This window comes from Acipenser ruthenus, chromosome 27 (assembly GCF_902713425.1).
Source record: "Acipenser ruthenus chromosome 27, fAciRut3.2 maternal haplotype, whole genome shotgun sequence".
Lineage (NCBI taxonomy): Eukaryota > Metazoa > Chordata > Actinopteri > Acipenseriformes > Acipenseridae > Acipenser > Acipenser ruthenus.
Window position 1 is genome coordinate 4,508,425 of NC_081215.1, and position 14,802 is coordinate 4,523,226.

The 14,802-nt window shown below is 39.6% G+C and overlaps 1 protein-coding gene across 12 annotated transcripts in view; it reads left to right on the top strand.

Moving 5' to 3' along the window:
* LOC117431977 (agrin) overlaps positions 1–14,802 on the top strand; it is a 159,119-nt gene that overhangs the window by 113,806 nt on the left and 30,511 nt on the right. For all 12 annotated transcript variants that reach the window (XM_059002375.1, XM_059002378.1, XM_059002376.1 and 9 more), the window contains 4 exons: positions 6,653–6,874; positions 9,435–9,629; positions 9,989–10,189; positions 14,628–14,773. In XM_059002375.1, the coding sequence (XP_058858358.1) occupies positions 6,653–6,874; positions 9,435–9,629; positions 9,989–10,189; positions 14,628–14,773 (764 nt within the window). The remainder of the gene's footprint in view (positions 1–6,652; positions 6,875–9,434; positions 9,630–9,988; positions 10,190–14,627; positions 14,774–14,802) is intronic.

The window sequence follows — 14,802 nt, forward strand, 5'->3', positions numbered from 1 at the left end:
AGTAATGCCCAAATAGGCACTTCTCAACTTGCCAGCATTTAATTACATTGCCAGTGTTGTCGTACGATGCATTACAAACATTAAAACATTCATCTCATACATTATTCATGACTCTCTTTATATCTCTTTCTCTCTCTCTATGTCTCCAATAATACGGTAGTACCAGTATGCGTCTGATTTTTGTTTTTTGTTGCACTTTCATAAAAAAGTACAAGTATTGTCTTTCACGTTTTTTTTAATGTCTGTTTCAGTGGAGTCACACTGCCTGTCTGTCTGTCTGTCTGTCTGTATGTCTAGTCTAGTCTCTGGCAACCGTCTAGTTCAGAGTTGGAGCTGGACACACCGCTGCCACTGTGATTGGGGAGAGTTCGACCTTTGACCTTTTTCATGAGGGCCTTGACTGTGACCTCCTGGAGGTCATGTAAGGTGTAAATCAAGAACAAAAAAAAGGAGTCATCAGTTTGATTGCCTTAATTACAACGAATACGTCCTTGATTTGTAAATGTGTTCGAAGTTTCTTATTTTTAATTTTATTTAATATAAATTCTTGAAACTTTAAGCCATTTCTTCCCCAAGCTTCCCGTAGATTTGGCCTCCTGCTCTTTCTCCAGTCCTCTGGGTGGGGGGGGAAGCTTCGTCAAGGTTGGCGGTCTCTTCGTGTTCAGTGTGCTGTGTTTGTCCTTTGTTGGATACTGTATTCCCTAAACGCTCCCCTTTCCACCCCCTGCATGACATTTGCACCTCACTCCAGTTTGAAATGCATTTGCACTCATGCTGCCTGATGCAATCCGAATGGCTTTCATATTTCTTATCTAAGCTGAAAATGGAATTGCTGTCAAGGGAACGCGTTTGCATGCGTTAAAGTTGGTGTCATAAAATTGTTTATACATCCTAATTAATGTTGCTGTTGGTGAGATCAAAAAGATGATCTGTCCTCGCGGATCAGTCGCAGGGAAGTCTTTTCCTGCAGTGCTGTGCAGATCAGGTGGCTTGATTTTAAAGACTGCTCTGTGTTACACAGTTTATAGTTCTATATAAGTATAGAAATGTGTTGTCTTGTCATTTAAAACCAGATAGCAGAAAAGTGTTAAATCCTAAGGTTTCTTTAAGCTGTTTATTGGAGTCAAAGGCTGTCGTTTCCGTCAAGCGGAAAAAAAAATGATTCCAAAGGAATTCACTATTTTTCAAACTGGATTCCAAATTGCTGTTAACTAGAGTCTTTTGAGATTCAAAACACAGCACAGGGAAGCAAAATGTGTGCTTGGTTAAATGTCTGGTCCACTGAACACTTGCATGTTTGGTGACAGGATTCGTAGTGTCGATCTGGACATGCATGTAGGGGAAGTGTAGTCTAATCTATTTACACTGTATAATATGCATGCACACGTTGGCTTTTAATTAAACATCAAACACTGTCAAAGTCTTCCCAAACGTTACCTTGTAAAGTTATGGAGTCGGAAATTACTTCATTTATTTATTTCTTGATAGCATTTTTGCCCGACACAGTTAGAGGTTTGAACAACAGTGTTGACATCTTTATAAGGCAGGCCTGTGAAAATGAAGAGCTGGGGGGGGGGCAGGCTTTGACTTGAACACAAACCAGGGAATGAGAGCAGCAAAGCTCCTGGGAATTTCATTTCCCTGCTTCTCTACGAAGCACAGAAGCACAGACGAGATAAGGCGGGGGTGTCAGGACAATTTCCACTTCACCGTCTCCTCCAGCACACTTGTCTCAGGCATCGGTGAGAGCGAGACAGGTGGCGAGTTTATTGATCATAAAAAATCAAATAGGTTTTGACGCAATCTCGAGTGTGTAGCCCTCCGTCTCCGTGGATGACAGCTTACAAGAAACCGCAGTTCAGTTTAGACCGCTGTATCAATGTCCTTTTCAATCAGCGGTCATGCTGTGGGAAGATGATAGGAGGGGAGCGGTACTGGAGTTCAGTTAGTGGCATTGTGTCAGGGGTACAGTGAAGCACCTGTACATGCAATTTTTGTACTATCTTAGGAAGCACTGAGCTGGGGTGCTGAATTCTGTTTAATTCCTTAAGATATAAACTTGAACACATTTAAGATAACCCATTACAAAAACTAATCCAATTGTATTGTATTGTGCACGAGACTAATGTGTAGATAGAATATGAGTGAAAACTGAATATTAAATAACTAACCTATATAGGTTAAATAACTAACCTATACTTCACCATATAGTTACTACAGTGTAAAACTGAGGCAGACAGCTATATGTTCAGTCACATTTTTTATAATTATGAATGCTTCGAAATTATAATAATCTTTAACCCCTATTAAGATAACACGCTTCAGAATCATACATTTGCATATACATTTGTTATATTATTCCGGACGCTGTGAATCTAAGTCATGATGACATGCATTTTTTTTAGCTGATTAGCTGAGCTATTGAAGGCTGTATCTTGGAATTCACTTGTCCGATTTTGCTGGATATTTAGTGTGAGATTCTATTCCTCATGCTATGCACATCAACAACAAAGATAGAAACAGTAATTGCATTCTCAAACATTTGTCAATTCCATGTGCTGATTGCTACTGTTATATCATTAGCACCTTGAGTTCCGAAGATTTCCTGCAGGCAGTTCTTCATGCCAGAGCGAGAACTAGGAGACCAATAAGTCCTGGGCTATTCACATACAATATGTAACTAAATGGAGCCAAAGAGGAGATAATGGTTAGAAATTGTTGATGTGTTTTGCCTCGGGTGTTTCATTTAAAATGTGATGTGAATTTGGTTAATGCTTTCAGTTGTTAGTATGGAGAGGTTTCAATTTGTATTGAGACAGATAAATTGAACAACTGCTTGACCTGGGCCAGTGAAGTGATCAGCTGAGCGATGAGGGAATGAGATTTTTATTTCACTATATTTCCATCTCCATGGCGCAGTATATTAATACTTAGCTAAAGAAAGGTTCAGAATACAAGCACATCTTATTATAAACTCTTCAGTAGAGTAGCTTAGTTATTGAGCAGTGAAGAACCTCAGTTTGAACTAATATCATTCTACAATGGCTTCTAGGGCCGTGATAGGAATACTTAAAGAAAATCCCTTTGTGTTTGAAACATTGGTTTCAGACACGATAGAGAGGGGAGAATGTAAACTACATGCTCCTAGCATCCTTCACGTTTTTACAGTGCTAGCCCATCGTTATGTCATATAGTGGAAACGTACTGTAGCTACTGATATCCTAAACAATAATAGGTTTAGTAGCCCAATGGGAGGCTACTAGTGAAAAATGACCAGCTGTCACAGTAGTCAATCCTGCTCCATAGTCCCCCAGCGGGTGTTTAGAAAGTAATAATGAGAAGCTGGTTTGGCATCAAGCTTTGCAAGTGTATTAATGGAGCTATGCAGTTTGGAGCCTGCAGTCTCTCATTTGTGTTCCATTCTAACCAATCATTCCTGTGCTCTGCGCTGATTTTCTAACATCCATTATCACCAACCTCTGATTGTGTGCATGGAGCCAGATTTTCCCTTTAGTTTGTTCCTTTTAATGCAAGTTCTTGATTAGACATGTTTTGAGTGTTCGTTTGACAAATTCGGACAGCTCTGCAGCTATGGCCAAAAGTTTTGCATCACCCTTTAGAATTAACTTCATGAAGTCAAATGAAACCTGCTGAATAATGTAACGTTAACATATTGAATTATATACCGCATTGTAGTTTTCCACTTAACGAAAAACTGACTCAATCCTAAAATTCTAGGTGATTCCAAACTTTTGGCCACAGCCCTTCGGTGTGAAATATTTTGACTTGCTGGCTAACAAGAGCATAGGAAACTCAATATGGTCTCCAGACAATCATTGCTGTTTGATATATGTGCTGGGAGACAGCAGGGAGATTTCATTCTGTATGTTAATATTGTTTTATTCCGAACATGCTAACGCCCCCCCTGGAGCCCCAGTTTTGTGACTGTAATAACTCGTAAATAAAATAATAAGTTGGTGCAGGCAGCAGATGCATCATCTAGTGAAGGTACAAGACATCCATCATAATTTAGCACCCTGTGTGCGCGCTGCAATGGGGTCCTGTCTGTGTAATACCCATGCATGTCATTGCAAGTTCAGATTTCACAGTCCGTTGCCTGTCTTGTTCCCCAATTCGTTGCAGTTTTTTTTTCTGTGCTCTCAGCTTGATAAGCTTGCTTTGGTTCATAGGTGTAGAAGGGATACACCGGTTTCCAGTGTTCTTTCAGAAATATAATGGTTATTAATGGGGGAAGAAGTACCAGGAGGGTGGGGAATGCTGGGATAGTCAACCAAAAGAAACAACATGATTGGCCCCCTCCTTGCTTTTTTTTCTTTTCTGAAAAAAGTCCCTTTTTTGTTTTTAAAATGTAACTGTTCGTCTAACATATATAAAATTAATAAGGTCCCTGTTAATACAGGTTACTGTGTTTTTTTCTGCCCTTGACTCAAAATTAATGATGCAAATATTTATTTTTAATTCTTTCTTTAAAATACTACCGTTTTTTTCAATGTGGGGGAATAGCTTAACAATGAGAAATTCGAACAAAATTCAAATCAGCGTTCCTGAAAAAAGAAAAAACCAGCCCATGGCAATCTGTAACATTCCCTTGGGTGAACCAGTTGGTTTATACTGCACAGAGACGGCTTCTTTGTATCAGTAATTTCTGATGAGCAGTCACCACTTCCTGCTAGTGCACTTTAACCATGGTGGAAAACCCAGTAAAGAAGGCAAGATTATAGGGAAGGATGGTGGAGCGTCACTCTGAGAGAATAAGGACTGAGCTGTAGTATTTCTGGAGTTATCTTTCAAACCGTACTTGCGTATGTGGTATGCATCACAAGCCTGCTATTAGCATTGGTGGGCATGTAATCTACACTTAAGGGACAGTGTGCGTGAAGGATGAGTATGTGAAGGGGCGTGCAGCAGATGGCACTTTATGGAGGCTGAGGTTTTGAGATGCATTTAGACCCAGCCCGATTTGCTGTTTAAGCTAAGGATTGGGAGGCAGCTCAGACAGAGAATCGGGTGATTTGTTCACATTGTTCTCTCAACACACACACACAGACACACATACACAGAAGGGTTGGACAAAAAAATGACAAACCCCTGTCAGAGCGGTTTGTGAGGAGTTTACATTCTAGAAGCTCATTCCTCAGTGATTACCACCTCTCTTGTACCTTCAGGGAAAGATTGGGGGTGTAAATCTCCAGGGAAGTCTGCAGAACGTCTCATTAGAGTTCAACCTTTTGAATGACTTTTATTTGCAGACGTATTTTCTGCATTACAGAGTGGCAGAGACTTCATTACCCTAGCAAACAGAATCCAATACACAGTGGAGAAAAATAAAAATACATACCGCTCAGTTGGTTTAAACTGCTCAATTCCTGAAAACCATTTGGTGAAAATCCATATTGAATTGGATTGAAAGAGTGCTAACAATTGTTTTTTCGGAAGAGAACTAGCGATCACTTCAGGGTAATTGATTGAAGAAATCACTACGGAAAGTGTAACTAATATTTAAGACTTCCCATTCCTTGTAATAAAAATGTATTTTTGAATTGTGCGCCCTCTGTGATTGTGTTTAATCCCTGAATAATTTCTTTAATGATTAAGCCTCAGGCTGCTTCTTTGAAATGGAGCAATTTGATAACGGCTTCCATTTCGAAAGACTTTTTTTGGTTTTGTTAATGTAGTTTGAAGAGCTGTCTAATAGCCTGTCACTTGCTGAGGGAGATTACATAAAGACCCACCAGGGCACTGTTTTTTTAACCAAGGCCTGAAACTGAAGTTTTTTTCATAAACCATAGAGCTTTATTTCTTTAATGAAGCCAATCAATTGAAGTCTATAAAGTAAATCAACCAGCTACCTTCTAAAACCTTTAATAAGTCTCTCTGGCAAATCTAGTTATGTTTTCTCAACACATGACATTCAATCATGAGCAATAAATAATAATAATAATAATAATAATAATAATAAATGTAGCATTGTTCTAATTCAGAACTCAATTACCCTTCATCTGTTAAAAGCACCATCTTCCTTGCAAACCAGGATTTAAGAAACTGCGTTATAATAATCAGAGGACCCAGTTTGACCAGGGCAGCCATGAACTACAGTAGACTTTCAGATGTCCTATTTCATTTTTATTTGTGTCTGTTCAGACGCATGGAATTTGAATTATTAACAGGAGTGATCTTTACTGATTTCGATGTATTTTTATTTTTTTTACACAAAGGGTTGCTTGGAGCCAACATGTACATTTAACCGGGAGATGCAGAATAAACTAGCAATGGCAGACAGATCAATTGATCACACTACTCTGGCATACACAGCTTGCATGACAAATCATTCTAAATTCTCCAATTCAGAATTGGACCTCAAGCATGTTCAGCCAGTTCCCCTTTTTTCTGGTGACCAGCTCTTAAGCAGTCGTAGTTTATAGTCTCAGATGCCTGTTAGTGCTATGTGCATTGGAAAAATTCATAGCCATGACTTTGGAGGTGCTCATTTAGTTTTTAACTGTAAGGAATGTTAAGATGCACGACCCTAATGAACAGGTGTTGCCTGCACACTCCGCTAGCCTTGCCTGAGCTCCTGGCTAACTAGGCTAAGCGAGCTTCCTGCTAACATACCCTTTCCTCTCCCAAGCAGACCTCAGTGCCCCAAGCCCCTGCCATAAAAAGACCTGTGAGTTTGGTGCCACCTGCGTGGTGGAGAACGGCAAGCCGGTGTGCGAGTGCTTGAGTGTGTGCCCTCAGGTTCAGGACCTGGTCTGCGGAGATGACCACCACACCTACAGCAGCCTTTGTGAGATGAACGCCATGGGCTGTGCCTCTCTGAAAAAAATTAAACTCAAGCACAAGGGACCTTGCGGTGAGTAACAGGGACTCACTGAGACATTGTAAACTAATATATTGTACAAATATATTGTAATACAGATATATACCATGTTTCTTTTCATATTTCAAATGTTACCGCTGTTGGGTGTTTTTTTTAAAAATAATTTATAGTTTACGTCTGGAAACTTTGAACTGCACTGCTAATATTTGTAATTATTGTGAGAGGCCATGACATTGATCAAGAGTCTCCTTCTCCTGTGTGGCTCCACCTTCAAGCCAAATTCTATTTGAAAACCTTTCCACTCGAGTGGAATAGGAACCAGCCCTGTCGTATTCAGAAGATTACCAATTTGTTATCCTTATACCTCTGACCCGGGCTCTCCCCAGCCATCTGTGTCTGCTCCTGATCAATGCCAGCGATCACATGGACGCTGGTGTACAGCAGCATCTCTAACACCCTTGTTCCTATCCTGAAGGCAAACACAGGTTTCATTACACAGTAATGCGAGGGTTTCTTTCACACACTTACAGGGTGATTCATCAACACTACATGTGTTCTTGTCCTCCATGACTGTATATTGTAAACCGGGAATCTTTTCTAAATACAAATCATGACCATCACCAGTACAGCCTATTCAATTTGCCATAGTTAACTTCATTTCAATGCATTATAACTGTTGGTTAATGCTGTAGCTCATTATAATATAATACTATTCACATAAATGTACCTCACACCTTAAAGTTAGATTTTAGGTTAGAATGTGTTTTGAAAGAATAAAATCCCAGCCCTCTTCACAAACAGTCAGTCCTTATTTCATTCATTTTCAACAGACTTCTGTAATGAACCACATTATATTGTTGAAGGGCTAATTGGCAATTATGTTTTGGTTTTATGCTTGTGTTATAAGTTTCATTTTTCATGTCCTTTTTTTCTGTGGTATAATTGTAAAGCCAGTCTCTGAAACCGGGGATTATGAGACCAATCCTTCTAAAGCATTCTCTCGTTGACACTCCAGCACTGCAGAGCACAGGGGCTTTTTGTAATGCATTCAGTATTGTGTGTCCTATACTTCATTACCTATTAGAGATTAGCATTCTGCTGCCATTAGCTCAGTCAGCAAGAATTACATCAGTTCTCCCACTCTACTCTCCAGTCTGAAAATAAATGTTTATGCAAATCTTACAAGCTCAGTGCTGGGCAGATTTAATGTCAACACACTGGCAGCAAGATACTCAGCCCGGCTTGTTTGTAACACATGTTTAAACTCTGAAGGAAAAAGCGATAACCGCTCCTTATCTCTGCTGTGATGCATCAGTGAAATTGCCCATTCGCTCAGTTTGAAATCTTGCACACACAAAAAAAATATAAAAAATGCATTAAAAAGTGACCCAGCCCGGTAAACTCAATTTTACATCTTAAAGCAGTGACTCTTCTATCCGCACTGAAGCATAGTAAATTGTATTTATTTAAAGCCCAGCAACAGCATGTCAGTAATATTGTGCTGGTGATGCCATTCATCAACAAAACAGAGCGATAAGACGCAAACCCATTAGTTAATCCCTGGTACAATGACTTGGTATTCTCCTGGTATTTACAGTCATCACCCAGGCCCACGAGGGAGTCGTTTCATTAAGAGGCGATATCTGTACCTCTTATCATTTCCCATTGAAATAAGAGCGCACCAGAGTAATGAATATGAAATCAATAAGTGTGGGTATAATACATTTTTCCTAGGACTGTGAAGATGTTAATAAAAGATTATCTACAGGGCTCAGGTTGCTGCCGATTCTTTTCATGAAAGGAATTCTTTTATATTTTTAAATTTTTTATAAAGTTTGAATGTCACTTGTGTCAGAAACTGGAAATGGACGCTGAGTTAATAGAACTTTAAAGAATCGTACCTTTAAAAAAAAACACAGATGCAGGGACGGATGCTTAGTTAGTAATATAGATCTCTCACACTCTCTGGACAAGCTGGAGAGACCAAAAAAAAAAAAAAAAGGATTTTGAATTATCGTAGCTGTAGAATTTAAACCACTGCAAAAATGAAAGAGAATCTGTCGGGGTCTCTCATAGATAGTAGTATCCAAGTGAAAATGAATGAACTTGTCAATCCACTATCAGGTTGATTGAGTGCTTGCTCCAGGGCTCCTAAGAAAAAAAAAATTAAAAAGTGTTTTTGGGGTAGTTTTAAATCAATGAGTTATTGTGCTGCTAGAATAGTTTAACAAGACTCTGTGCTGTTAACTCTCGTTCCTGCTTGGGGGGGGGGGGAGGTGGGTTTCGAAAATGGTAACCAAACAAAAACTGTATATTTACGATGGAACAGAACATGTGTTTCTGAAGCTGAAGTTCCAGCTAAGCCCATTACCATGTATCCTGATTCCGGTTGTCACAGAATAGATCAGGCGTGCCGTATACTTGAGCAGCTGTCTTTGAGTCTTTACAGCTGGAAAGCTGTGGCACGCAAGAGCACAGGACAGATGGCGGACATGCTTCCAGAGTAATATCTGAGTGCTATAATTGGGTTCTGGTAATGGGAATAACAGGGACCCTCTGTTTTAATCTTCCCTTAATTGTGCTCTTTCCTCAGAACTCTGCGGCAAGTGCCAGTTCGGGGCTATCTGTGAGTCTGAGACTGGCAGGTGTGTGTGCCCGACTGAGTGTGTGGCTTCCAACCAGCCTGTGTGTGGCACTGACGGCAACACCTACCAGAACGAGTGTGAGCTGCATGTGCGAGCTTGTACCCAGCAACAGAGCATTGAAGTGGCCGGGCAGGGAGAGTGCAGTGAGTAACGCTGTCTCAGCGGGAGTTTCTATAGCATTGACAAGACCCTTCATACTGGAGTATGTTTCGATGATGGGAGGGAAATAACACTTGGTTGTATGTATAAAATATCAACCTTTATTTTACAATTAGGAAAATAATTTAGGTTTTGCAATTTGCCATATACACTCCAAGTCTTTCTTTATTGATATTGTATGGATCTACCTCAAACCCTTTTTTAAAAGATAGAATAGCAACCTGTGTTTTACAATTTGGTAAATAGCTGTTTTTCCATATGCAAGTTTGGGTGACTGTATAAATGCAGACGGGTGTAGGTTTGTCATCTGGGGTGCATATTGATTGCTTTCTCTTTTTCACAGAGACCTGCGGTGCAGTAACCTGCGCCTTCGGTGCCCAGTGCATGAACAATCGCTGCGTGTGTCCCCGCTGTGATAAGCAGTCCTTCGCCCCAGTCTGTGGCAGCGACGGCATCACCTACGACAACCCCTGCGAGATGCAAGCCGCCTCCTGCCAGCTCAAGAAGAAGATTGAAGTCTCCCAGTCTGGAAGCTGTGATGAAGGTAGGCTGGAGTGTCAAACAGATCATTAGAGGGTCAATAACTGAAGTGTGTGCATCAGGCATGCCTGAGAAAGGACCCAAGATATCTGTTAGTAGTCACAATGATTTCTTCTCTGGCCTAATTTTCATGTTCATACATCCACTGATTAGCTAGCTAGCCATGTTAGTATATGTGGCCAAGTGGGTTGCAGTGCGCAGGTGTAGAGGTGATGCAGTGCTCAAGTAATGACAAACACGTAAATTCACGGTTCAAACAATTGTTAATTTGATACAGTTTATAATGCAGGTCGTTATGACCGCAAATGATAATCCCAGGCAATACTCTGTTAAACATGGGTTACAGTCTTGAAATAATAAACACAGTATTACACACACACAAGACACACACACGATCACAAGTCCACAGTGAGTGCTAACGTGCAAGTGTTGAAATACAGTTTATTCGTGCACAGTGGTGAAGTGTTGTCCGGGTTTGGTGCTGGACTTAAGCGACCGCTCCGGATCATGTTAGCTGTCTAACAAGAACAAGCAAGTATAATTAGACACGACAAACAAACAAAACACTCACGGTACATTTATAGTTCTCCTTTAGAGGCTTGCTCTTAACCATAACAAAGGAACAGATCACCTAGCCACGTCACCTTTTGTACCGTCAGTCACGCCCCCTTGACTAGCGAGTGCAACCGTTTCTCCTCCAATCCGCGGTTGTCACATCGCTTCCCTTCTGGGGCAATGACTTGGTGTACCGTAGCTCCACCCCCTTTCTAGATGGCCGACTTCCACCATTCCCTGAAATGAATTGTTAGACCATCCAGTCCGGGGCACTCTGTTCCCTTTACACAGCGCCCTCACAGGTCGGGAGGCAGCTTTATAACCAAGATTCATTCTTTCTCTGTCACAGTATCTCAAGCTCGTTTTCTGTGTGATTTTTGGATTCAGTTGAAGCTGTTTCCAATTGGCATTCGTTTGAGCTTATTAGTATGGTTGGTATCACACTGTTCACATTCTTTTAAAGGGAACTGTCCTGGGAAACACAAACTAAATTGGCTTCAGTTTTTGTCCTGGTGATTGAGAATCAGAATTACACATGTATTACCTTCATGTATCACAAAGACCAATGACCTTCAATAGATTGAAAGACCACAGTCACAGTACAAAAAGTAAATAACTGGTTTGGTGATACAAACCCTAACACTGATGTGCAGATTTTCTCACATAGCAAGTGTTCTTATTTATTTATTTATTTATTTTAAGGTTAATGTGAACTGCAAATGATAAACAATTACACATGAAAAATATATTCACTGTACAGAAATACTATTTTCACTTGGGAAGCCATCCCAAATAATTCGTTCCTGTCTTTACTATATATTAGGAGGCTGTATGGTCCAGTGGTTAAAGGAGGTCCCTGGTTCAAATCCCACCTCAGCCACTGACTTATTGTGTGACCCTGAGCAAGTCACTTAACCTCCTTGTGCTCTGTCTTTTGGGTGAGACATAGTTGTAAGTGACTCTGCAGCTGATGCATAGTTCACACACCCTAGTCTCTGTAAGCACTGGATAAAGGTGTCTGCTAAATAAACAAATAATAATATATATATATATGATAGTAGTACAATATTTCATGTTTGATTTTGAAATGTCCCATTTTTTAATTTTTGGTCAGTTTTTTGTGAAGTATATGGAAAACTATGAAGCGATATGTAGTTCAATATGTTAAGGTAATATTATTCAGCAGGTTTCATTCAACTTTTATGAAGCAAAATTAGTTAATTCTATAGGGTGATGCAAAACATTTGGCCATAGCTGTAGACTGCAGCTTAAAAGTGTATGAATAAATGAACCCCAGGTCGCAGGTCTGCCAGACACGCTGTCACTGAAATGAAATGGACTTCAACATACAAAAGGGAATTACATAACCATCTATTGCAGGTTATAATTATAATCATCTATTGCAGGTTATTTCTGTATGTGTAAAACTGTAGAGACAGAGGTCATCTTCAGCTGGCTTTGAGGGGTAGTATACCATAAAAAACAACCTTGTTAGTTCTGGCCACGTTGGATTTTTATTGATGTCAGATCACAATGGTTCTTCCATGCAGTTTGTGTTTGGGTTTACTTATGCAGAATATAAACGTGTATTCATTAGTCACAAGGAGAAATGGGATGTTTATTCCTCTTTCTATTTAGCGTTAATGAAAAATGACGGTGTTCCAATTGGTGGATGTGTGGGAAAATGTATCACCTGTTTAATTTCACACTTGGGTGGGCTGGACTTGAGTTCTTTACAGACACTGACAAATGGACTATGGAAGCAATATATCAACTGTGTGGACAAGCTATTTAATTGAATAGCAGTGGCTGATCAGTACATATGTCTGCTCAGAACAGTTGTCTTTAGGATTCACATGGAGGCTTGGTTTCCAGACTGAGGGGTGGACTGGTATAAGGTTTTGAAGGAAGTGCTGTATATATCTATGCATCTCGAACGCTGCTACCTGCTGTCACCATTGGCTCCCATTGGAAAAGGAACAAGCAGCAAATTGAGATGGATTACCAAAGGAATCCTGTCTTGGAGCCGACACGCTTCAATTGTGTATAACAAGGCTAGTGCCAGTAGAAGGATTAGCATAGACACCATGAAACTTCTATAATACATGCTGTTTGTCATTCACTTAACACAAATATGATTTGTAATGTATGTTAGCGTTAATACAATTAAAAAATGATCATTTGCTGATCCATGCATTTTGGGTAATTGTGCGTTCAAGTGGCATTAAGACTAGCTAAATGACTGCAATGAAAACTAGCTGTTGTCTTCAGTTTATCATCGCATGTACTGCATACCGGTTTGAATTACCCCTCTGTTCTATATTGGAGAACCGCGTATCATTTACTTGTGTTTACATGGACAAGCTTAAAAGGCTATTCCCCAAGCTACTTAACTGTGGTGCCTGTTCGAATTACTCCTTGAAATATATGGGTCAGCCGGCAGTACACTCTCCCAGTTGTACAGCTCATGTGGGTTAATGCCCTTTACATTTAAATGTGCTTCTAATTGCACTAGTTTACTTCATTAGGCATGGTTTGCATCTAATCTCCAGGCTCTTAAATCTATGGGAATAATTGAGACTAGAAAGCATTTTATTTATTATTATTATTATTATTATTATTTTGATCCATCTCAATAAGCTGTTTCGTTGGGAATCATTTTACGTTCATGAATCAAAAGAAAAGTACTGCTTTTTACCAGACTGTTTTTACAGTATTTGAGTTGCAAAAACTACACAGTGATAACATGTAAACTCAAATTAAACAGAGTCTTTAACACAACATTTCTTAAAATAGTCCTTAATAGTCTTAGTGAACAGGGCCTATTACCTGTCATTGTGTCAAGCTACTGTAGTAAGATCATACATTTGGTAGCTGCTCAATTTGACTTGGACACAATGTAGCATTCATAACACTATAATAAAGGCTGCATAACACATAAATATGTGCATAATCCTATATTATCACTTAGAAAACCAACATCACATGCATACAGTAGTCAAAACATATTTCATAATCCTTGCAAACCATTGACACTAATTGTTGAGATATATTACAAATGTATATGTTATGTAGGTTTTCAATGTAATTATAAAGGATTATGCATGCATGATATCTAGTATTTATTCAAGTGTTATGAATGCTACATAGTATCCAATTGAAAGATATATATATATATATATATATATATATATATATATATATATATATATATATTATAATTTTTATTTATTTATTTATTTATTTATTTTTTTATTTTTTTGTTGTGTGTACTTTACAAAAGATAGACTTTTGAAGTGAATTCCTGAGTTGATGGCCCTTTCTTTAACAATGATCCTCAAGCATTGTTATAATCTTATTCCTTCACGGTAATAGGCAATCCTGTGCTTCACTGCACACCTTTATTCTTCTCGAAATAAGATGACAACCTGAAACGAGTATCGATGCTCGGATTAGGGAGATTCGGTACAGCCTCTCTGGTTGGGTCTTGTACTTATTTGATGGTATAATCTCGTTAAGGGGAGTATCATGCCAGGTGGTACCTCCAATCAGTGCAGCATTGATTTTCCCATTACAGCCACTGCAGTGTGTAACTTGTGAACAGCAGAGCCACTGGGCAACCTAACGGGATTGAAAAATCCCCCCTTGAGTACTGCCAGTCTCCTCAGAGTGTATGCACATGATCTATAAGCAAGATAAGATGTACTGGAATGTTGACAGATCCTTATCGGTGCTTGGTTGATTTCTCAAATGGCTATAAAGACCAATGTCTTGTGATATATTCACTTTGGTGCACAGCTGTATTCTATGATTCTCTTGCTCACATTAGATTGATGGTCCTATGAATAGTTATTCAGTTATATACTGATGTCTGGTGTCTGTTTCAGAATGTGGCTCTGGTGGTTCTGGCTCAGGAGAGGACAGTGTGTGCGAGCAGGAGCGATGCAAGAGGTTCGGAGGCTCCTGGGATGAAGACACTGAGGACGACCGCTGTGTCTGCGATTTCTCCTGTGACAACGTCCCCCGAAACCCGGTGAGGAAAAGGGTTCAAAACCAGAACTG